This window comes from Candoia aspera, chromosome 3 (assembly GCF_035149785.1).
Source record: "Candoia aspera isolate rCanAsp1 chromosome 3, rCanAsp1.hap2, whole genome shotgun sequence".
Classification (NCBI taxonomy): domain Eukaryota; kingdom Metazoa; phylum Chordata; class Lepidosauria; order Squamata; family Boidae; genus Candoia; species Candoia aspera.
Window position 1 is genome coordinate 49,324,627 of NC_086155.1, and position 25,352 is coordinate 49,349,978.

The window sequence follows — 25,352 nt, forward strand, 5'->3', positions numbered from 1 at the left end:
AACTGGTTATTGGGGAAAAGCACAAAGCAGGTATGAATAGCACTGGTATGTGCTGAATTAAAACTGAAAGTATATCAAAGAATGTTCAGCTATATGTGGTCAGAAGAAAAGGAAGGTTCAATGCTACAAAGATACTAGCATATGGAATGTCAAAGCCATGAACCAAAGGAAACTAGATTTTGATGGAGTAGAAATGTCAAATTTTGACACTGACATTCTGGTAATCTGTAAACTGAAATCTCCTGGAATGGATCACTTCACATCAGAGGAGCACCTACTTCTACTGTTATATACAAGAATCATTATTAACAAAAGGGTGTCAAAGTCAGTGCTCAAATGCAGCCCCCAAAATGAAAGAATTAACTCAATTTAAGTCCATGGCTAGCCAATCAGTACTACAGCAATCCAAATCCACAGTCCATCCACAGCTGTAGAGGAAGTGGAATTTGAACAGTTCTGTCAGCAAAAAAAGGCAACAGAGACAGAAGAAAATTTGTTCATCTAAATGCTGTGTTCCAGAGAAGAACAGGCAGGAAGTCGTATCTAAATAAGCAGTATAAAACTGAGGAAAATGATCAAATGGGAAGGACAAAAAATATTTTAAAAAATTACAGAAATGCTTTTATGCAAAGAAGGGCATGATAAAAACAAGGAAGACAAAGATATGCTGGACAGCAAAGATATAAAAAGGATATGGAAGGAATATACAGAAGAACTGTACCCCCAAAATCCCAAAATCAGTATGTACAAAATACATTTGATCTGCAGTAGACATTCTGGAAAGAAAATTAAATGGGTCCTAGAAAATACTGCTAACCTCACAGTTGCAGATGATGATGAAATATAGCCATACTATTTAAAACCTTGCAAGATGGCACAGTTAAAATGCCAAATGTAGTTGTAAGCAGATATGGAAACACAACAATGGCCAACAGATTGGAATTTATTCCAATAAACATATATTCCATTATTAAAGAAAAAAAGGACAGTGCTAAAGAATGCTTGAACTACTGAATAATTACACTTATCTTACACGGTAGTAAGATAATGCTCAACTTTTTGCACACCAGACTTCAACAATACATGGAATGAGAACTGCCAGATGTACAAGCTGGATTCAGAAGCATATTGCTAACATCCAAAAGATAGTGGAAAAGGCAAGGGAGTCTATGTTTCTTTTCTTGATTATACAAAAGCTTTTTGACTATGTAAACTACAAGAAATTATGGAGAGCATTAAAAACATGGGTATACTGGATTAGCTCATCTGCCTTTTGAAGAATTTGTGTAAAACCAAGAAGTTAGAATTAGAATGGAATATTGAGCCATGGTGCTTAGAGTTGGTTCACTGAAGCCTGCCATACATTCATAGACAGCCAGTAAGCACTTATGAATCTGATTTCTTAGGAATATATTTCCCAGAGCAGATTATTCAGGAAAGTCTCTGAGGCTAAATCTTGATTCTTTGCCATCTACCTGAAGACACAGGAAGAGCTCAATGTCACTGGAAGACTTCCCAGAGTGGGAAAGGTAACCTGTTCAATAAATACTTAGATACCTTCCATTTGATTTCTGCTTGGAATAAGGCTTTGGATGTGGTGTTTTTTTTTTTTTTACTGTCTGAGCAGGCTTTTTATTCCAAACACTGTCTAGCAAGAGAGAAGTAAAGGTTGGATCTGTCATATAACCCTGTTTACTGTTCAGCTAGCTAGATCATTTATAGAGCATCCATTTCCTATATTTTCACAACAGCTAAGCCAAAATACATGCGTTTCCTTTTATACTATTATTTTTAAAATGAAGCTTCAGCAAGCTATTTTGCTAAACACTTTATGAAAATACATTTACCTCAATTAATCAACGTATCCTTCATGTTTACCAAGACTTATTAGAACATTCTGTGAAAATGTTCCCTTTACAAAAATCTGTACTATTTTTTCTTTACTAATAGTCTATCTAAAAAAACCTGCAATTTCTTTAATTTTTCTGGACAAATTCACTGGCCAATAGATAAGAATAGGCTGATGACCTTTAAAATATAATGATTGCTTGTTGGTATAATTGGGACAGACTTGTTTGTACAGTTATATCGGCACTGAAAATGATTCAAAGAACTGCTTCAGGCTCATCTGAGCATTTCCCTTCTATTCATTGAAGCAGCCTTTCTTTTTTTCAGACTTCCATGTAAGTCTGGAAATAGGTGCAGCTGCTTTAAGTAGTTAATTCATTAAAATGAATTTCTCTTTAAAACGCTATCCTTTTTGTTCAGGATCTCGTAGAAGCCTGGAAAAAGAAAAGGCTATTTTAATGAATAGCAAAGAGGGGCTGAGCTTAAATAACATCAAAGGCACTTTGTCCAAATCATTTCTGAAGAGTGCCCACCCCACTAATTGCTATCTGAAATTTCAGTTGAACATATTTGCCCTTCCACCTCAAGAGAATATCATTAACTTCAATTTAATTAGAAACATGTAGAACATTATATACCAATGCTTTTTTGTATTACAAATTGCTTAGGAATGAGAAAAAGCTCGCTGTGTCTATTTGCCCTAAATCAGTAATGCATGCTATACATATTAGCTGATTTTGTGACTAGCAGAGGTCCTCACTTTGAAATATGATTCGCTCTGAAAGGTAAAATGGCAAACCAATTAGCATTTTACACACCACTGGCCAGTCATCTGTCAGAACAGGAGGTGTGAAAACACATCCCCTTAGAAATACAGCTAGGAATGCTTGTTAAAATTAGTATTGATTCATCTTCAGTGAAGACAAGCTGAAGTATCACCTAAACTGTTTTGTTTCCTGCCCAGCCTTCCTAGAAACAATTTATCAGATTAAATGAACCCAGGGAAAGCAAAATACACAAGTACTTCCCAAGACAGTTGTAACAGTGGTTTTAAGGGAACAGTATAACGAACCCAAAAAAACATTATTGTTTCACTTACTTCGTTCAGTTTTAGTTTATTTACTCTGATTTTACTCATATTCAATCATCACTCAAATACTGAATATAAAAATATGAAATTCATATTTATTAATGCAATCATTGATGGTACTCAAGATAGCCTTGCACATGCATACATTTAAAGTAGCTTGACCCATATTGAAGTCTTAAAAGTAGTTTACCACACAAGTAAAAATTAGGCCATCTAACTTTCTTTACACCCTCTCCCTTGTTCTCCTTTTGGTGAACATCAACATCTTAGAAATTAGAAGATATATTAGGTATTAGCCTATCCACAGAGTCAAAATTGTGACTATATATGTATTTTTAAAGAGGTGAAACATTTTCTTTAGCTATCCAATGTAGAGCTAAATATAGCTTGTTTTTTAAATACTAAAATAAATAAATAATAAAGGCAGGATAATAAATAAATAAATATTTTAAATATAATATTTCACATCAGCTTTAGATGTTGCATTACATTAAGATTTATTAGCCCTTCTGTTTTTATAATCTTGATTATTTTTTACCATTTTGTTTTGCTTAACTAATCAACAAAACAAAATACAAATACATATATCAGCATTAGTAGATCAACAAAATTGATAAGCATAGAAATTTCAAGGGAAAAAAAAGGAAAAGGGAAGAAAATGAAGTACCACAAAAAAATAAAACAATAAGCAACTGCAAAAAGTTAACCAGCTGCAACCAGATTAGTGCATGGTCAAGTTTTATCTGATTCTTAAAATTACTTTTCTGTTTGTGTAAGAGGGGAACAGGTGCCATTGTTTTGTTTGAAGAAGACCTATGGCGGTAGAATATTGTATTATATAAAATCTTTGAAAATTTTTGAATTTTTCATTACAATAACTTTTATAGAGAAATAACTTATTTTACAAGTATGGTTGAATTTGAATATAGCCAAGGCCAGCTACTGGTTTATAGTTATGAGATTTGAATCCATCTCCCTACCTCACTATACTATCAAAGTAGCTTCTAATCATTCACTTTCTATTTATTCTGTAATTTGTCATTGCATAAAAATAGACAAACATTAACACTGTTTTTCTTTAAAAAAAACCAAACAAAACTGTACAGACAGACTTCCAAAAGTGAAAAATATTTTCAACAGTCATTTAGCATTAGGCTTATAAATAAATAAACAGGAAGATATTGTGATTTGTTGTTGTTGTTGGAAAGCAGCTGTTTCTATTACATAGAACAGGAATGATTTCTAGAAGCTAGAAATTTTTTCAGATAGTTGGAGGCTGAATCTGTTGGGGGCTGAATAAAAATTGTCGCTTTTAATGCTTAAGGACAATTACCGTATATACTCACATATAAGCCGATCTACGGATAAGCTGATCTTTGAATTTTTGTATGTTTTAATTTTCACAATTGACTTATCTGTGGCTAATCCATGGATTATCCATTTTTATGGTATTTTGGTTAAAAATTTGAGAGATGGGCTTATACGTGAGTACATACGAGATATATAGGTAGTTTAAAAAAGTATTACCCTACATACTTGCAGTAATCCATTCTGCGGACAAGCCGAACCCAATTTTTTTGGTGTATTTTGGCATCTGAAATTCTTGGTTTATTCATGAGTATATAGAGTAGCTTCAATTAGACTAAGATTAAAAAACTAGATGAAGCACTTAACCATTCCTTAGCCATAGCAAAGGCAAAACTCCATTCACTTCTGACCTTTTATAAATTAGACCCATGTTAATTTCATTCTAAAGAGCAAAAATTAATGGCTCACTTTTTTTTCTAGTTTCACTTCTTCATAATATACTGTTTAAGAGACATGTACTGTATGTAAACATGTTTTATTTATAAAAATACTTAAAACAAGTTAAAATAGCATTTGGTCAAAACTTTTAGTTTCATGTTTTTTTAAAAAAAAACATATATAATCAAAATGTATTTACTTGCCATTAGGTGATGCCAGTTTAATCTCCCTTGGGAAGAATTTCTAGTGTCAGGTACACTCATCCAAAATATCCTCTCTTATGTTGTAACCTAACCTCTTTCAGTGATGGGACATGACGTGCAGTATTGTTCAAATGGGAAGAATAAAAGGGCAAGAAAAGTTTTAACTTGTTTGTGGATACTTTCTGAGAACGAACTGCTTGTTAGAGAATGGCTGGCCTGAGGGTATAATATATTGGCATGTAATTTTTTTAAGCTAAAGGAAAGGAATGAAATTTGTTGCATAAAAGAAAGCTGAAGGAAGAGGAAGGTGCTTGCTGCTCATTCTTCTTATGGGGAAAGGCATGTATTCATTCTGTGGAACACTATCCTACCTGGTTAATAGAAGTCTTCCATAACGGCTTCTTCCTAACCTGCTTTCAGAAGGCTGGCAGGGTTTGGGCAAGTCTAACCTTTAATAGAAGTCTATGCTAGAAAATAGGGGCCATAACAGAAATGCATTGCCTCTTACCTTGCTCACCCCCCACCCCAGCCAATTTCATCATAACAGGGAATTGCCAAGATTTTTATCCAAGTTGTTGGTATCAGACAGACAGATTCTGCTTTGAGTGAGTAGTCTTGAAGGTATCTCGGCCAACAATGTAGGGCTTTATTATTTATTTAATTATTATTCAAATTTAATTACCGCCCATCTCCCACAAAAGAGGGACTCTGGGCGGGTTAAACGCAGCACTTTAAATTGCACCTGGAAACTTATGGCAACCAATGCAAGGCCTGTAGTGCAGGTGTAATATGTTTGTGGCACCTGGTACCAGTCACCACATAGGTCACTGCATTTTGTTCTAACTATACTTCCTGAGTGGACTTTCAAGGAAGCCCCACATAGAATGCATCGCAAGAGTTCAGCCAGGTGGCAAGGAGGGCATGAGTCACTGTCACAAGGTCCTTTTGCTCTTCTAATCTGGATTTCTACATCAACCTAGTAAATACTTTGCTAAAAAGTTTGAATTCAGTTAGTAGACAAATCAGCTATCTGTATATATCTCCAAACTTCTTGGAAAAATAAGTGAAAGATGAAATGTGAAAAGAGTACACTGTTACATTGAAATAAAAGACAATTTAAAAAGTAGCAGCAAATCTGCTCCAATAAATATCCCAATACCTTTAGGACCAGATCTAGATGTTCCATTGGTAGAAGTAAAAAGTTGTTTATGTGCCTGCACTGAGTGATAGATTGGCTAAGTAAACTGGTAAAATACTTGACTGAAATGACAAATGTAATTTAAATTTCATTGTATGACTATACGATTTGATGAATTTTTTCTACCAAAACACAGCATCTGAATTAGCCCTTCAGCCTCTGAATAAAACACAACATTGTGGTTTGACTTTAACCCTTCACAGTGCCTAGGGTATTCTGAATTTTAAACAACAAATAGGAGTCTAGCGAGATATTTCCTACTTTTCCACAATACATTTGTTACCAATGTTATCCACAAATGGGAGATGAAGACAGTATATTACGAAAACACATGCATGCCTTAATCTGACTATAAAAACCAAACTTCTTCCCTAGCAGGGAATAAAGAAGTAGGCAGCTTGCCGTTCCTTTCTTTGACTCCAGAATTTAATTTTCCCACTTACTATAGCGAACAGCCTAATTTAAATGGGCTGTGAATGATTTGGCCTATTCATTACTCTCTAAGACCAAACCAAGGACTATTGTCAGGTTATGTTTCATGTTGAGAAATGTATTAATTGCTGAAGAAGTATCACTCTCAGCTTGGCTACATCCATCAGGAAACTGTAAGGTTTATAATATGCAGTATTTGCACAGTATTATGCAAAATGAACTTTACACAATCCTCTTGCCTTTCACACTAATTATTATGTTTGATTTTGATCTTGTTGGAATCAAAACTATTTCTAATTAATTTCCAAGCCTGTGAAAATAAACATTGGAAACTATAGGAGTAGTGGAGTGTAATCTATTTTAATCTCAACATAAAGCAGAATATTTCAAGAATTATTTCCTGATTTTTCTTGCAAATCTACAACAAAAAATACATCCCACTGACTCTGTGTTGACATAGTTAGAACTTTCTCAACATTAAGAACAAATTATTAACATATTTTAGATAATATTATCTACAGTTTAAGATCTTCAGCAAAGGATCGTTACCTTGTCGTGGTGCTGGAGCTTGAGCACCTCAATGATGCCATGAGCTAAACCGTGAAGGGCCACCCAAGACGGGAAGGTCATGACAGAGAGGTCAGACTAAATGCGATCCCTGGGGAAGGTAATGGCAACCCACCTCAGTATTCTTGCCGTGAAAACTAAATGGATCAGTACAACCAGAGATATGTCGGTATACCATCGGAAGATGAGACCCCCAGGTCGGAAGATGGTCAAAATGCTACTGGGGAGGAACAGAGGATGAGCTCAACTAGCCCCAGACGTGATGACGCAGCTAGCTCAAAGCCGAAAGGACGGCTAGCGGCCGACGGTGCTGGTGGTGAACGGCGAATCCGATGTTCTAAGGATCAACACACCATCGGAACCTGGAATGTAAGATCTATGAGCCAGGGCAAATTGGATGTGGTTATTGGTGAGATGTCAAGATTAAAGATAGACATTCTGGGCGTCAGTGAACTGAAATGGACTGGAATGGGCCACTTCACATCAAATGACCACCAGATCTACTACTGCGGACAAGAGGACCACAGAAGAAATGGAGTAGCCTTCATAATTAATAGTAAAGTGGCTAAAGCAGTGCTTGGATACAACCCCAAAAATGATAGAATGATCTCAATTCGAATTCAGGGCAAGCCATCTAACATCACAGTGATCCAAATATACGCCCCAACCACAAATGCTGAAGAAGCTGAAGTAGAGCAGTTCTATGAGGATCTGCAGCACCTACTGGACAACACGCCTAAAAGAGATGTTATTTTCATCACAGGAGACTGGAATGCTAAGGTGGGCAGTCAAATGACACCTCGAATTACAGGTAAGTATGGCCTGGGAGAACAAAACGAAGCAGGACACAGGCTGATAGAATTTTGCCAAGACAATTCACTCTGCATAACAAACACTCTCTTCCAACAACCTAAGAGACGGCTTTATACATGGACTTCACCAGATGGACAACACCGAAATCAGATTGATTACATCCTTTGCAGCCAAAGGTGGCGGACATCTGTACAGTCGGTAAAAACAAGGCCTGGAGCTGACTGTAGTTCAGATCACGAACTTCTTCTTGCACAATTTAGGATCAGACTAAAGAGATTAGGGAAGACCCACAGATCAGCTAGATATGAGCTCACGAATATTCCTCAGGAATATGCAGTGGAGGTGAAGAATAGATTTAAGGGACTGGACTTAGTAGATAGGGTCCCGGAAGAACTCTGGACAGAAGTTGGCAGCATTGTTCAGGAGGCGGCAACAAAATACATCCCAAAGAAAGAGAAAACCAAGAAGGCAAAATGGCTGTCTGCTGAGACACTAGAAGTAGCCCAAGAAAGAAGGAAAGCAAAAGGCAACAGTGATAGGGGGAGATATGCCCAATTAAATGCAAAATTCCAGAGGTTAGCCAGAAGAGATAAGGAATTATTTTTAAACAAGCAATGCGCGGAAGTGGAAGAAGACAATAGAATAGGAAGGACAAGAGACCTCTTCCAGAAAATTAGAAACATTGGAGGTAAATTCCAGGCAAAAATGGGTATGATCAAAAACAAAGATGGCAAGGACCTAACAGAAGAAGAAGAGATCAAGAAAAGATGGCAAGAATATACAGAAAACCTGTATAGGAAGGATAACAATATCGGGGATAGCTTTGACAGTGTGGTCGGTGAGCTAGAGCCAGACATCCTGAAGAGTGAGGTTGAATGGGCCTTAAGAAGCATTGCTAATAACAAGGCAACAGGAGACGACAGCATCCCAGCTGAACTGTTCAAAATCTTGCAAGATGATGCTGTCAAGGTAATGCATGCTATATGCCAGCAAATTTGGAAAACACAAGAATGGCCATCAGACTGGAAAAAATCAACTTATATCCCCATACCAAAAAAGGGAAACACTAAAGAATGTTCAAACTATCGAACAGTGGCACTCATTTCACATGCCAGTAAGGTAATGCTCAAGATCCTGCAAGGTAGACTTCAGCAGTTCATGGAGCGAGAATTGCCAGACGTACAAGCTGGGTTTAGAAAAGGCAGAGGAACTAGAGACCAAATTGCCAACATCCGCTGGATAATGGAAAAAGCAAGGGAGTTTCAGAAAAACATCTATTTCTGTTTTATTGACTATTCTAAAGCCTTTGACTGTGTGGACCATAACAAATTGTGGCAAGTTCTTAGTGGTATGGGGATACCAAGTCATCTTGTATGCCTCCTGAAGAATCTGTATAACGACCAAGTAGCAACAGTAAGAACAGACCACGGAACAACAGACTGGTTTAAGATTGGGAAAGGAGTACGGCAGGGCTGTATACTCTCACCCTACCTATTCAACTTGTATGCAGAACACATCATGCGACAAGCTGGCCTTGAGGAATCCAAGGCTGGAGTTAAAATCTCTGGAAGAAACATTAACAATCTCAGATATGCAGATGATACCACTTTGATGGCTGAAAGTGAAGAGGAACTGAGGAGCCTTATGATGAAGGTGAAAGAAGAAAGTGCAAAAGCTGGTTTGCAGCTAAACCTCAAAAAAACCAAGATTATGGCAACCAGCTTGATTGATAACTGGCAAATAGAGGGAGAAAATGTAGAAGCAGTGAAAGACTTTGTATTCCTAGGTGCAAAGATTACTGCAGATGCTGACTGCAGTCAGGAAATCAGAAGACGCTTAATCCTTGGAAGAAGAGCAATGACAAATCTCGATAAAATAGTTAAGAGCAGAGACATCACACTGACAACAAAGGCCCGCATAGTTAAAGCAATGGTGTTCCCTGTAGTAACATATGGCTGCGAGAGCTGGACCATAAGGAAGGCTGAGCGAAGGAAGATCGATGCTTTTGAACTGTGGTGTTGGAGGAAAATTCTGAGAGTGCCTTGGACTGCAAGAAGATCCAACCAGTCCATCCTCCAGGAAATCAAGCCAGACTGCTCACTTGAGGGAATGATATTAAAGGCAAAACTGAAATACTTTGGCCACATAATGAGAAGACAGGACACCCTGGAGAAGATGCTGATGCTAGGGAGAGTGGAAGGCAAAAGGAAGAGGGGCCGACCAAGGGCAAGATGGATGGATGATATTCTAGAGGTGACGGACTCGTCCCTGGGGGAGCTGGGGGTGTTGACGACCGACAGGAAGCTCTGGCGTGGGCTGGTCCATGAAGTCACGAAGAGTCGGAAGCGACTAAACGAATAAACAACAACAACAAACAGTTTAAGATAAATTAAACTGTTTTATCATTCTACCAAAAGAACCCAACTTAATTTATATTATGGCTGAAGCAATTAGCTTAATAGCCATCTGGCAAAATGAAAATCATTACTCAATGTACTTAGCTACCTTATATATCAGTGAGATTTAATGTAACTCTTCTATGCCAATCCTTTATATAACTCTGCTATAACAAAACCTTAAAAAACTAAACTGACAAAATATAAAATAAAGGACCATAACTTTCTAGAACATTCTCCACAGTTTGACTTAAGGCACCAGTCTATAAAATACGTAATATTTGTTAATTACAGTTCAGTAAAAATTATTTTTAAAAAGATGTCATGGTTCTTTTATGAAACCTATTAACAATATTGAAACTGATAACATTTTGGTCAACTCTAAATATGGGCAGCTGGGATCCATGTCCAGATTTGTGCAAGAAAGAGCTCCAAAGATTAGACGTGGAAATGAGTAGAAAATCCAGTGCTGAGTTTGAATGATTCTTCACTCTTATTTAGTTCTACTTTAAATATCTGAAATATGCAGAAACATCAACTGGAAGTTTCAATACATTTTTATTTAAGAAAAAAGAGGGGGCTAAAAAGGCTGAATTGAACTGGTGCATTCTCACTTTGTGCACAGAAGTCAAAATACTTAGCCATGTGATTGAAAGTTCACAACTGGAACTCTTAAAAGAGGGATGTATTTCCTATTCCTAATCTAGTGCTAATTATACCAATAAAGTTATAACAAAAAAAATATACAAAATGTTACTGTGTATATTTTTACAATATATAGCAGCATCCAAAATGCAGAGAGGAATTTAAGCCTATTGTTCCTGCTATACTTAACTGTCAAAATAATTTTTTCTATCAAAGCCAAAAGGATATAGTGTATATGGCTTCAACTGTCCCAAAGTTTTAAAAAGTAGCATTTTCTTTCATAGCAAAAATTGCACATAACTCTGTAACAGAAACTTTATCCTTCCTATACAGGAGCTGCCCAATGTATTTGAAGTGGTTATGGGAATAGAAAGGGTTTATGGAAGATTCTGTAATTTGAATTTTTCTATAATTTTTCCCTTCTGTAAGGAAAAAAGCTTATCATTACAAGCAGAATAACAAAGTGGGTTCATGACTTCCATGTACATTCCAGGAACAAAAATACATAGATGATCTCCAATTTTTGGTAGTTCATACAACTAAGCATCCTCATATGAAAGTATATAAGAATTTATTTTAGCTGAGCTTAAAGTTTACATCATTAACTGAGGTCCACAATTTCCTCCTCTGAAAAGATCCTTCAAAAGGAAGGAACATACAGAGGCACACAGACTTTGGAGAATTCTTTAATGGAATAGATATAGCAGTTCAATACATGAGTTGCATCTAGATTGAATGTTTAAAATGCTACATTAATATAACACAGTGTTAATAATGACACCGGTTTGAGTTTATTTATGAAAATATTTGCATTTGTAACTGCCAGCAAAATTATAATGTTCCTTTTGAAAAAGGTTATTAAAATTATGGAGAAAGTTCTGTGATTACTTGTTAGGACTAGCAAATGTCTCTTCCGATTGATTCTCTTCTGTTTTCAGGACACATAATAGTTAGGAAACGTATGTATGTATGTTTGTGTATGTGTTCATAAGAAATATAAATATATTCAATTCATTTTCTTTTTTTAGAAAAAACAGAAGTATTCAAAAGTGTCCAGATCCCCTAAAGTGTTGAAGCGGGAAAATACTGTAACAACTGGAGTCTTGATAAATGTGTGTGCTCTAAAGCCGAATATGGCAGGTCAATAATTGAATTTTAAAGATTGCTTAATCTCACTGAATGTTAAAATTTAAAATTTAAATACATACAAGAGTCTTATAAACAACAACTAAACTAAGGTGTCTTCCTCAACTTCTCATCTATCCCAGAAACAAAAAAATATACTGGCATATTACATTCTGGCATGATTAACCAAATTTCACGACACAAATAGAACAGTCATAAACAAAATGAAAATATTTTCATTCCAGTATGCTTATCCAAATGTAACTTGATAATTGGAAGGCAAAACCTCTAAATAATCTGTTTCAACACTAGCAAATAATACTACATTCTGTCCCTATCACTCTTTAAAGAATGGTTTGACAACAGAAATGACCAGGATTAAAGCAGTGTTCTTCAAAATATTATTCTGCAGTCTGGGTTGGTGTTAAGACTTCTGTTGTCTCAGTTTCAGAACTAAGTTAGATATCTTTGTATAACAAAGCATTTTACAAGTACAAATCTAACCAGTTCAGGGAATATATTTTGGGCTTCCATATGAAACCCAGTGAACAAAGAGAAATGCATTTTCTAACTCATTTTTTTCCCCAAACTAATTCAGAAGCCTCAGTTTCACTAGATATATACTACACTCAAGGACTTGCAAGTGTGCATTTTACATACTGAAGAATTATAATTCGCCATCTCACAATACTTTCCCTCTAGTTAAATGTAAAAAAAATGACAAGGCAATTATATTAAATCAGCAAGTATCTCCCAGTAAATCTTCATTCCTTTGCGCCAATTAGTGAGTATAAATTATCTAGATGCTGATGAAACAACTAATGTTCAGCAATATCAACTGTGTAAATGACATTCTGTTTTAAGAGAATTTGAATACCAATGCAGATAAATTATATATATATATATTTGTATCTTAATTAAGATGGCTAAGCTGCTTTTTCTCCCAATAATGCTGCTCTTAGGTATTAGGCTCAGCAGTGAAGAGAGAATCTTTAAAAAAGGAATATATTGCATCCACTGTAAGTGTATAAAATGTATTGGATATTAGATACATTTATTTCCATAGTATTTAGCATGTGGTAAATATTTGAACATTGCAGGCATTTTCCAAACAAGCAACTACATATATAAATGTACAAAGCAATGGCATATAATATAATTTCAAACTGATGGGTTGATGAAATGGCACTAAGGTGTGAGTACAATAAGGGCTAAATTACTTCAAATAGGTTTTCATCAGGCACGTCCATTTAAGGTTACAGCTCAATTCTCCACATGCACTACTTCCTAGATGTCTATACAACTATCCTTACTGAGAATTACTCTTGAACATTGAATTTACAGGAAAAATCTGCACTCTAAAGAAGAAAGACAAATGTGTGTCCAGCATTTATCATCATCCAGGACTGTTCAAACTTTTTAATCTGAGAGACAAACATCCTGAAAATATGTCTGTAGGATGGGTAACCCATGATACTTTTCTGTATCAAATTGAATTTGCTTTTCAAAAATCAAGGCACGTGCTCAACAAAACCCTTTTCATAGATTTTCAGGTAGTTACTCACCAGGAAGCGGACATCATCAAAGCCATTGAGAAGCAGTTTACTTTCATACTGCTGTAACCCGATGGACTCCAGCCACTCCCCAACACTCTGCTCCAGCATCCGTGAACCTGACGAAAGAGGAATCGGCAGATGCTTGAAAAAGGAAAACCCATTAAGGTGGTAGCAGCGGCACTCTGAGGAGGAGAAGTGGCACTGCCACATCATAGTCATTATCATAACGAAGCCAAACCAGGGCCAGGGTACAATTAGGTGGCAGACATCTCCTCTTCTGCACACAAACCATGGACAATAAGCTTCTGTCCTGTTCAATCTAGAGTGTTAATTAGACTCTCAGTTATACTTAAAACTCAGAATCCACATTGTTTATAACTGCTCCTGAGGCCCAAGCATTACATGCATTGATTTCCTGGCTTGAGCGTGCTCCTCACCAGCTGTATGCATCCCAAACCTCACAAGAATCTTGGTCAGCTCCTTCTTTCATCTGAGCGGGCTGTAAACTTTCCAAAGCATCATTCCAAGCCAGAGCTACAAGTATGAGTAATAAGAGGAGCCAGCTCACAAATACACATAGCCCAGCAGACTCATCCATGCAACTTCAACTTGAGGTGCATTACTCCAGATTCATTACCTTGTGCAATAGGCCAGTAAGGAAGACTGTTAGCACTGGAGATGCAAAGCAGTTAGAGAGAAAATACATCTTCATGCAGTTGAGAGAAACAGACAGACATGATGGGTGTTCAGAAAAGCAGCATCAGCCTGATTAGTGAACAGCTGCCCAGAGAAGACATGCAAGACAACACACATACACACGCGCACGCACACACACACACTGCAGTAGAAGAATAAAGACTTATACTTTTTTTCCCCCAACAGTCCCGAAACAGGCAAACCATGGTAAGGATCCTTCTTTGTTATTTTATTACAAGGAGCAGAGGCATGATTGACAAGCCTAAGCTCAGAAGTCCTGCCACTGTCACTTTACTACCTATCCAGATATATGACATTTTGGCAGCCTGCACCGACTGAACTGGGCTGGGAATCAGCACCGACATTCAGATTAGAACCAATAAGTACACTGGAGCAAAATGAAAGGACTCAGCTCATTTTCCACCCAAAGTCTGCTCCTGCCAATTCTTTGTCGACTTGCATTTACCAGTCCTTCATTTTCTTCTGCAAAACTACCTTCAACAGATAAACGAGTAGTTCTCAGAACAAAGCCTTTTAAGTCCTGGATTTAAGGGGGAAAAAGACAAATGGTGAACACCCCCTCCCCCTTCCTCTGTAGCAGTTAGGGTCAGACACGTTCTGGCACCTCCTTTCAGCCAGTTAATGCGAAATAAGTTCTTCAAAGGCCAGTAGAAGCTGTGCAAATAGCTCTTCTTTCCTCTACACCTAAGAAGAAAGTCTAGGAATTTGTTACTTTCCTTTGCTGAACTGGAGATGCTCGATGAAGCCAGTAAAGTTCAAATTCCACTGCTTTGCAGTCCTCAGATAAATTGCTATGCAAATCACGCAGTATTTTCTCAGCCCTCCTAGCATGTCCGCCCTTGAAGAGAATTTGCACAATACTGTTGAAGACACTAGGGTTGCAGCCTTTGAACCCTGTGGTTATTTGAAGTTCTGCACATTTAAGACTAGTCCCCGCTCCTTCCTTTCTGTGACGCCTACACAATGCAGTACCGGTTGTTCTCTGAACAACTGGAAAGGGTTAGAAATCCTGCTGCACTGGCCTGCGGAGAAGATCCTCTGTTAAGCAATGTTAATGAGTGCCCGGGAGCTGGCCAGCTTTCTTAATGCATACTGCAGCATCAGGGATGCAGCGCTTGCAAAAGCTTTCCACCTCCCTTCTTTGATAAAGCCTGGCCAAAAGGTGATTTACTCCCCAAATTCAAGCAGCAGTCTCTGTCTTGGTCAGCAAGTCTCTCCTTGTGCTGGACAATTTCTTTTCCACTCCGTGAGCAGGCAAAAGGACTGTGGTATTTTCCCAGGCAGGCACGTGTGTCTCTTTCAAAAAGCTGCAGCAGACGGCTTTGTCTGAAGGCAGCCAGCTCCACACTTGCTGCATCTCTCCTTCTCTCAGTGGCTCGGCCCTCCCCTCTCCTCATGCCTGCACCCCTCCCAGCAGAAGCAGTGATCAGATTTCAGAACAGAAGCTGGCAAAGGAGAGGAAAATGAGCTGTGCAATACCCACTTTAAACGTACAGACTGGATTCCATGAGCCTGAGCTACGCCATTTGGTTTTTCTCTGTAAAGCTGACATCATCTGTCAGGATTAATGTATCAGAGGTAAACTAAAGAAACATCCTGATTCAGAAAGTAGGTATGGCTGAACGCAGGCAAGAGGAATTGGAAAGACACACACAATGCTATCTTTGTCCACTGAACCTGCGTACGTGTATGCAACAATTGCTGTGCTGAGAATTTTTAATAAGGTTTGCCTCTATTAAGTGTGATGTTGTAACACAAGGATAAAAGGTATGCTTTTCAAAACTGTGAGGAAACACAGCTTGCTGAAAGAGAACAAGCACTTACATTTGTGAAAGCACCAAACAGTCCTACTTTAATAATCTTCAGAGAGACTAGCAAAGTATTATTGAGGTACACTGTCTTGAATATCAACAAAAGAGATAATTGTATTAGCATTACAGGGAGACTGGTGTAGAGGCATAACGTTTGTGCACAGAAGATGTGAAAGGGACAACTTATTTAGGTAATCTCAACTCAGGTTGTCTACGCAAAACCAACTATTATAGTTCATTCCTGTACAAATATATCGTGTGGGATTGCAATTGCTGAGTCCTTAAGTCATTAGCTGGCTGGGGAATTCTGGGAATTGAAGTCCACACATCTTAAAGTTGCAAAGGTTGAGAAACACTGCCTTAAATAGAATGATCTTGACAAGCATAAGCAGTTACTATTTGAATGTGTGGCTATAACCATGATAGGGCTAAGACTATTGCAGGGACTATTTAATGCTTCTCTGATACGTGCCAAAGTATAGTGAACAGAATGCATATTAATTTTTAATCTTTCAGACAGGGCAGTTCATGCAGTCAGGAGACTGCACCAGAATGGAAGACTATGCTGTTGAACCTAATCAGACCCAAATGATAGCAAATAAAACAATTCAGGTACAGTTTTCCAATTCTCAAAAAAAAAAAAAAGCGATTAACTAAGCAGCTGATATAGCCAACATCACTGGAATTTAAAGTTATAGAATGTAAATTGCAATAAAACCTTGGCTAGAAGAACTTTTAAAATAAATGTTTAAATGCTTTTAAAATTTATTTTACTAGCAGTATCCTGTATGAATTCTATGTAGTGTTAGAAGATTCCAGTGGTGAGAGAAAGCTTGTAAACTATTTAGAACTATTTGTAATCCCACAGAACAGTGACCTACAGTGTGATTTAAGCTTCACCCAAGTCTAATTAATACATAAAAAGATTCTGGTTAATAAGCTACACACACAAAATAGTTGTACTGTACCATGTTTTTACTGAACACTCTGAGCCAACATTCACTGACTTCACTGGAATAGTATGTGAAGCTTTAACTAAAAAAATTTCGTTTAGTAGTAGTGACTTTAATCAAATGTTTCCTGTATCTGTTGATCAATCCCATACATCAGTTGGGAGGTATTTTCATCCATACCTCTTTACAGAACTGCTTCAGCTCACTGATATTTTTTGGCTGCTTTGCTGAACTGCTTGTTTCAGGTCATGCCACAGCATTTCAATTGCCTTAAGGTCAAGGATTTGGCTTGGCCCTTGCAAAAAAGTAAGATTTCTTCTGCCATAGATTTATTTATGGATCATTGTCATGCTACATGACCCACATTCTTTAAGCTTTGACTTACAGATAGATATCCTGTAGAATTGCTGATATAACCCAGAATTGTCTTCTCGGTGATTGTGACCTGCCTAGGTCCCGAGGCTGCAATCTCTAAACCATGATATTCTCCCTGCTACTTTTCACTCCAATTGCCATGCTTCACAATGAGGTTCTTTGGTTGGAAAGCAGTGGTGCATTTTTTTCTAAACATAACATATCTTATTAATGCCAAAAAAATTCACATTTGTCACATCTGTCCATAAAACATTGTTCCAATATTCTGCTGGATCAGCCAGGTGGTTTTTGGCAAACTTGAGATGGAAATACTGTAATGTGCTTTCTGGAGAGCAGCAGTTTTCTCTTTGGTATCCTTCCATACATAATAGTCTTGTACAGGATTTTCCTTATGTTGGACTCATGAACACTGACATCAGATAATGCAAGAAAGAGTAGCGTGCACATCCTTTGCCATTATTCTAGGGTCCTCTACAAACTCTGGAGTACTGCTTGCCTTACTCTTGGGGTGATTTTTTGTTGGATGGCCACTCATGGGAAGAGTAATAGTGGTGCTGCATTTTCCCCATCTTTTAATTGTCTGCCCGACCATGGACTGATATAGGCCAAGGTCTTTGGCAATGGTTTTGTAGCCCTTTTCTATCTCATGAGCATCAACAATCCTTTTTCTGGGCTCTGCAGAGATCACTTTTGATTGGAGCACTGTTCACTTACCCAGCTTCTTATTCTATCACAATTGTGAAATTTTGTAAATCTTTCACTTTAGCCAGGCTGGACGCACTGCCCTCAGCAGTCCTTTTTGGACATTTTAAGGGTACTGCTATGCACCTTCAGCTATGTCCATGTAGTGACGGCTCAATAGAAACCCTAAGCCATATGTTGTTATATTGTTCCCTATAAAAGGATTCTAGACAGATCCTTATATATCCATTATTGAAGAAATTTCCAGGCAGGGAGAGTGACTTCCATCTAATGCTACTTTTGGACAAGGACCCAAAAATGTCCTCCCAGGTTGCCCAGTTTTGTGCTACCATCTGCACAATATGCCTCACTATTACTTAGATTTTGAATTTCTTAACATAGCATTTTATTTCAATTCATTTTAGTATTTTCATTCTTAATTAATTTTGGATTATACGTATTAATTGCTTTTGTTTTTATATATATGTATTAATGTAAGATCATTGCTATTGTATAGTTTTATTGTGTCTGGCCTTAGGGCTGTAATAAACGTGATGATACCCAGACCTGTGTTGTGAAGAGCAGACCCCAAAGGTCACAAGTAATGCTTATAGGGAAGAAGCCCTCAAATTCACACCAATTGCCATTTCTTTGATTGCAACATATGACTCAACTTAGTCTTTCTTAAGTTGATTATTCTAGGGCTTTGTGTACTTTTTCCAACAAAGATCATAAATGTTAAGTTCAATGTGTTCAATAAAAACATGATCATTTGGGCATTGTTTATTTAACCAGAATTTGCAGGATTACAATTTTTTGCAGGATTACAAAGAGTTTTATGGGGTTCACAAACTTTCACCATTGTATTTATAATTACTGATCTGCAGAAGCCATTCACTCTCTTTGTTTTGGTATTATAAACTGAATGAAATAATTGGAAAAGTGGGCCTGTGGAAAGTCCTTCCTTCTACTGGGGTGTAGACCAGATAACAGGCCATCTCAGCAGTGGCCCCTCCTCCCCTTAAGCACAGATGGCCCCAATCCCACTTGTGTTTTGCAAACAAGTTTTATAAGATAGTTTTATCTTGTTTGAATGTGCTCTGGGTTCTTAGTTGTTTCTTGATACCTTGTAATGTATTTTACTTTTTTCTTTAGTTTTTGTATTGTATATTTTATCTTGTTATTACCCAACCAAAGTCCATTAGGATTGGAGTGGGATATAAATATTGGGAAATAAATACATACAGAAATAAAAGTGTTGCATTAAAATATACTATCTCACATCTCCATACTAAAAGATTATAATGCACTAGAAAACTGCAGTAAAAATAGGAGTGTTTGCCATCACTAAATAGTTTTCTTCCAGTTTCCAACATTTTAATTTTTCAAACAGATGAATAAGAACATGTAAGTGAAGCAGTAACAGATGGATTATACATAGTTGAGATGTAGAAATATACAAATCATGTTTTCCTAAATAGAGGTCTAGGCTAGTATGTTGCAGGCAAACAAAGGCTTTTGTTTTCAAGCTGTATCCCTTACTGAGGGAGCTATTACTGATGACATGTTGCTTGTTAATAGATTTCTTCACCACTGGCGCTAGTGAAAGCTTTCAAGAAAATGATCAATGAGCACACTTCTGATGGAAGAGAATGTTCATACTTTAGAAAGACTTAGAACCTATCCATATGGGGACAGTTTATACTGAATAGTGAACAATCCATACATCCCAGTGGAAAGCAACAAATGTCCACAACCTGCGCCAAAGCTCAGCAAAAGACTTCCATATATTTTAGGAAAATAAAAGCAAGTCAGTAATAACAGATGGAAAATAATGAAGTATTTAATACCATATATATATTGGTGTTAACATCTGTCTAGAAAACCCAAATTTATTTAATTCAAGAAAATCTGGATGTCTGATTATTTTGGCGGGGGGGGGGTGCCTTCAAGTCAGTGTTGACTCCTGGCAACTGCAGTTTTCTTGGCAAGATTTTGGATGTGGTTTGCCATTGCCTGCTTCTTAGGGCTGAGATGGAATGACTGGCCCAAAGTCACCCAGCCGGCTTTGTGCTTAAGGCGGGACTAGAACTCACAGTCTCCTGGTTTCTAACCTGTTTATTTTATTTATTTATTCAATTTGTCCCCGCCCATCTCCTCCCATTGGGGGACTCTGGGCGGTTACCCTAACTGCTACACCAAACTGGCTATCTGTGCCTGATATCAGGTACAATGAACAGCCTTAAAGCCTTAAAACATAGGTTTACATAAATCAAGGTCCACTTCAGCAGAGATAGAAAGTATAACTCTGAGAGAGAAGAATTATATATATGTGGAGCTGCTGAAGGGATGAGGTAGGAGAAGTGAAATAGAATTACCTTTGATTAAAAAGATGGAGGAGGAAGAGGAAAAGAGGACCAATCAGATGCATCACAGACACTGCAGCTTTGAACGCTAGGTAATTCTTATGTTACTTTATACACAGATTTTGAAACTTTGGGAACTGCCTAAAAATGTTGGAAGTTGACCCTGAATATCATATGATTCATTTCACAAACAATTTAGAAAAACAACGAATTACAACAGAGAACATATGCACACTAGAAAGCAGCTCTGGTTTTTCTCAGAAAAAAATTGCTCATTCAAGTAAAATAGCTAACGGTTTCTCTGAATCCCAGAAGTGATGAACAGAAGGGGAGTAACTACATGATTTCTATCTAAAACAACACCTATAAGAGAGAAAAATCCCAGAAAAAAAAATGAGTACTTCATTTTGCCTTATAAAAAATGCGACCCACCTACATGCCCATTTCAAGTATGTAAACATCAATTTTATCATGATTTAATTTTAAAGAGCCATGGTTGGGGAATGAAAGCTAATCAATCATCTGCTTTCCTTGCAGTACAATTAGCACAATCAATTATGATATTTTGCAATGCGAAACTGGCAACAAAGCAGATACCTAATGTCTACAGAGCACTATGTATGCCTGCTACACAGAAACTAAGTGCCAATATTGGAAGGGATAGTATATTTTCTGCAAAGCAATAACACCCACACTTTGGCCATGTGAGCCATCATGAGAAAGCAAAAGCAACCAGCTGAACATCAGTAGGCTGTTGGGTGTGCAAGAGTTCTAGATAATAAAAAGTATGTGATCTGCTGCATAGGAAGACAAACACTCCAGAATAACTGGGCAATTGCACTTAGTGGTGGCTATCAGAAGTAAAACAGTTCTTTGTACCAAATGGATCCCAGGAGAGTCTATTGAGGGAAAGGATGTTAAGCTATTGAAATAGCTACTTCATGTGAGAATTATGCCCTATGTGAACATACACCATGGAACTTATATTTAGCCTGGTTGGATTTCTGTAATGAAGCTGACTCTGAAGACCACCTGGAAGCTGCAGTTAACTTAACATGCCACACATTGCCTATTGATTGGCACTCATCACTATTACTCCATTACAATGATCATGTGAGCCCTCCACTGGTACCAGTAGGGTTCAAACTGCATATTTAGCACTAAGATACCTTCAGAATCACTTGCTCCAACCAGGGTTGATTTATTCAAGGCAAGTGTCCCAGAAGAAACTGTTAGAAATACCCCATTTTTGTGATGTGAAGGGTGCTGAGACCAGGACACGTTACTTTTTAGTTATGGCACCAATGCTGTGGAACACCCTCCATCTAGGAGTGAGATTGGCCCATTTGGTAATGGCCTTCCAGAAACTTGTGAAAACTAAGCTTTTCTGAGAGCCTTTAGGGAGTGACATCAATAATTAAATAATAAGTAACAAAATAAATAATAAAACTAAACATTTAGTAATATTAAATAAATAATAATTAAAACTGTACTAATAGTTTTGGTTTTAATGTAAGTTTTCTAATTATGAAAGATACTAGGAGACTTGAAGGCAGCATAGATATTCAATAAGAATAAATAAATACCATATTTATACCATATTTTTAGTTCCTAACTAGAGTTATTTTCAGATGGACTACTCCTAGAACTGTCAGTTAAAAGGCATTGTAGAACTGTTCCAACTCCCTAACAAAATTCAATTGGTAAGAAAAAAGACATGGTTGGAAGAAATCTACAGACAATTCAAAGAGAACTTCACTTGGAACCACTGTGGAAGTCCAAGGATGAAACAGGAGTGGAAGCTCTCTAATTCATTGACAAAGAAGTCATTTATGCTAGAGGTAAGATTAAAAATGACCACTATTGCAGTTATAAAATATCTGTAAATATGAAGCATTTTCCCAAGGTCTGTAATTTTTTTAAAAATGTATTAGATTGCTAATAACTGTCTTGTTCTAAAAAAGACCAAATTGCATTAAGAAATGGCATAAGGTAGCCATAATGCATCGCTGTTTGCAAAACCTTGGAAGTAGTAAGTTTATCAAGCAGAGCAAATTCTACCGTTGCTGCAGGATTAATTCTATGACTTTGAAACTGGCATTGAAGAGATTGTCCTAGGATCATTACAAGGCAACCTCATATTATGTATTAGCTCAATTCACAATAGTGGCCGCTATTCAAATATGCCCACTACTGCCCCCAAACGAATATGTTAAGTGATGTTGGAATTATTTTGTATCTGCTTCCAAATGTAGCCCTGTATAGCTACTCTTCTGGTACTTCTTCAGTCAAATCAGATGGATCTGATTCCAGTAAAAGTGATGGAATGCTAAATTCCAGCAGTGAAAAAGTCTCAGAAAAGAGGCGCTGGTGTCTAAAAAGGCTTATCTTGATGTTATGCACCCTGCATTCATTTTCAAGCACCTAGTCTGTCATATGGACAAGCAGCAATTGGTATAATCTCTATGGGGCTTGTGAATATCCAGTCCATTGAATCCGTATGCCTAACACTAGAAGATTCTCTATCTGGGAAGGTTCACTAAAGATGCAGTGTTCTACAAACTGGATCTAGAGATACCACAAAGGAGGAATACATTATTACCACTCATGACAACCATAGTAATTTTCACATAAACAAAACAAAACTGAATCCAGCTGCTTTGTTAAAACTCTAAAATTATTTTACTGAAATCAGACAATCAATTTCAATAAAATCATATTACAAACCATTAAGACACTACTCTTTTCAGTGATCCAAATACAGTCAAGGCAAGGATGGTGCCATCTTGCAGCTCACAGGCACAGGAGACCCTAGCCTTACCTTCAAAACAAACCTAGTTAGGATCTGCTTCAGGGCTGGCATAAACCTAGAGAGGAACCTAGGCATTTGCAGGATGATAGGTAAAGAGGGAGTTACAGGCAGAACTGAGCACAGCAGACAGCTTCGGTGCATAAATCACTAAGACAGTAACTAGATAACAGTAAAGAGATACATAAAGCTTTCATTGCTACGTGGTTATCTGGAGTTTTGCAGCTCTGGTACCTCATTCATTTTCTATCCCGCCTTTATTATTTTTATAAATAACTCAAGGCGGCCAACATACCTAACACTCCTTCCTCCTATTTTGCCCACAACAACCACCCTGTGAGGTGAATTGGGCTGAGAGTGAGTGACTGGCCCAAGGTCACCCAGCCAGCTTTCATGCCCAAGGTGGGACTAGAACTCTCAACTGGTTTCTGTGGTGGTCTCTCATGAAGGATACACAGGCTGCAAGTTTTCTCAGGATGAGAGCTTGTGGTCTCTCATGAAGAATGTAGGAAGAATGCACAGACACAACTTCCTCAGGATGAGAGCTTGTGGTCTCTCATGAAGAATGTAGGAAGAATGCACAGACACAACTTCCTCGGGATGAGAGCCCCGATTCAAGCCGTAAGCTCTCTTTTATTATTCCCCCAGCTAAGCAAGTGCACTAAAACAGTAATTCACATAGCAGAAGGCTGATTGGTCTAAATAGCAATGCATACCTCATGTAACCCCCCTGATAGCCTCCTGGCACAGCTCAGGTTACAGCTCGTGTTGCCTTGTGAGGAAAGTTTTTGCTACAACCTTATCCACTATGGAAGTTCAAGGAAGGTTCAATGTAAATAAGCATCTTGCACAGCTGTCGTGGTTTGCCAGTCAACAGCATAGCATACAATGCTCTCTACAGGTTTCTAGCCCGTTGCCTTAACCACTAGACCAGACTGGCTCTCCTATACCCTCATAGTGCTGTTCTGTCCCCAAGAGAATGCCCAGAGTTACTTCCTATCATTCGTCCCCAGAGTGACTCATATGTTCAGGATTAGGTCCTTTCGTCATGCTCCATCAAATGTTCCCAAAACATCTGATCCGACTCACGTGCATGAATGGAATCAACATGGGTTGAGACTTGCGAGTCAGTAGAAGTGGGAGGGGAGACAAGCCAGAAGTGTGAAAGCATCTTGTTTGGACTATCTCTGGCATCCAAGGTCAACCGGCAGAGCCGCTGCAGACATCTGCACAGAACTGAACAGACTGGCACGAAAAGGGGGGCTGCATACCAAAGAAGGGGGAGGGGGTTGAAGTAATTGGCCTGTTTAACTTGGGTAAAGCGCAGGAACTTCTATTTGCAACTTTTTCTCTGTACTGCACACTACAATTCATTGAAGAGATTTCTACTTAACACGTATGAATCAGACTTAATGGCAAACTGAGTGGCAGTCATCACATAAAGTTGTGAATCATTAACCTGACTCTACCTGGAGACTCACATACCCAGAAGAGAGTTCAGATTTTAGAACTATGACAAAACCAACACTGGGAGAGCTAACTACTCCAATGGAGGAGGAACAGACCATGATGCAGATGATTGAGCCAGAGGCGGTGGCTGGATTGCTGGCTGGATCTGATGGAGATTCAGAAACAGAAGGCACTGTAGGAATCTCCTTGCCACAGCAGAGTCACATGGTGGAGTTGGATACCGAACTGATCACCTTAGATGTCACTCCAGGCACCAAGGTGATGGCATCCTGGCTCCAGCCACCAAGTCACCCAGATCTTCAGGGAGCGGAGTGGATGCCACCCTGAGATCAGTGACGAAGTGGTCCCAATTGGGAAGATGGGGCAGGAGAAGAAGTCATGCCGACTCCTCGCCAGTCCACAGAAGTGTGACCAAAGACCAGGGGTCTCAGTTCCAAGGACTCTGAATTCAACCCAGGTGTTACCCCGGACCATATGCAGAATTTAGAAGCCTGGGTAGCCTCCATGGAGACTATCCTCCAAAGCATCTCGTTGTCCTTGGATTGGGTGTT

General features: G+C 38.0%; 1 protein-coding gene across 6 annotated transcripts in view; it reads right to left on the minus strand.

Annotated features, from left to right (window-relative positions):
• Nucleotides 1-25,352, minus strand: part of ANKS1A (ankyrin repeat and sterile alpha motif domain containing 1A) — a 139,996-nt gene that overhangs the window by 28,865 nt on the left and 85,779 nt on the right. For all 6 annotated transcript variants that reach the window (XM_063297612.1, XM_063297615.1, XM_063297614.1 and 3 more), the window contains one exon: nucleotides 13,629-13,735. In XM_063297612.1, the coding sequence (XP_063153682.1) occupies nucleotides 13,629-13,735 (107 nt within the window). The remainder of the gene's footprint in view (nucleotides 1-13,628; nucleotides 13,736-25,352) is intronic.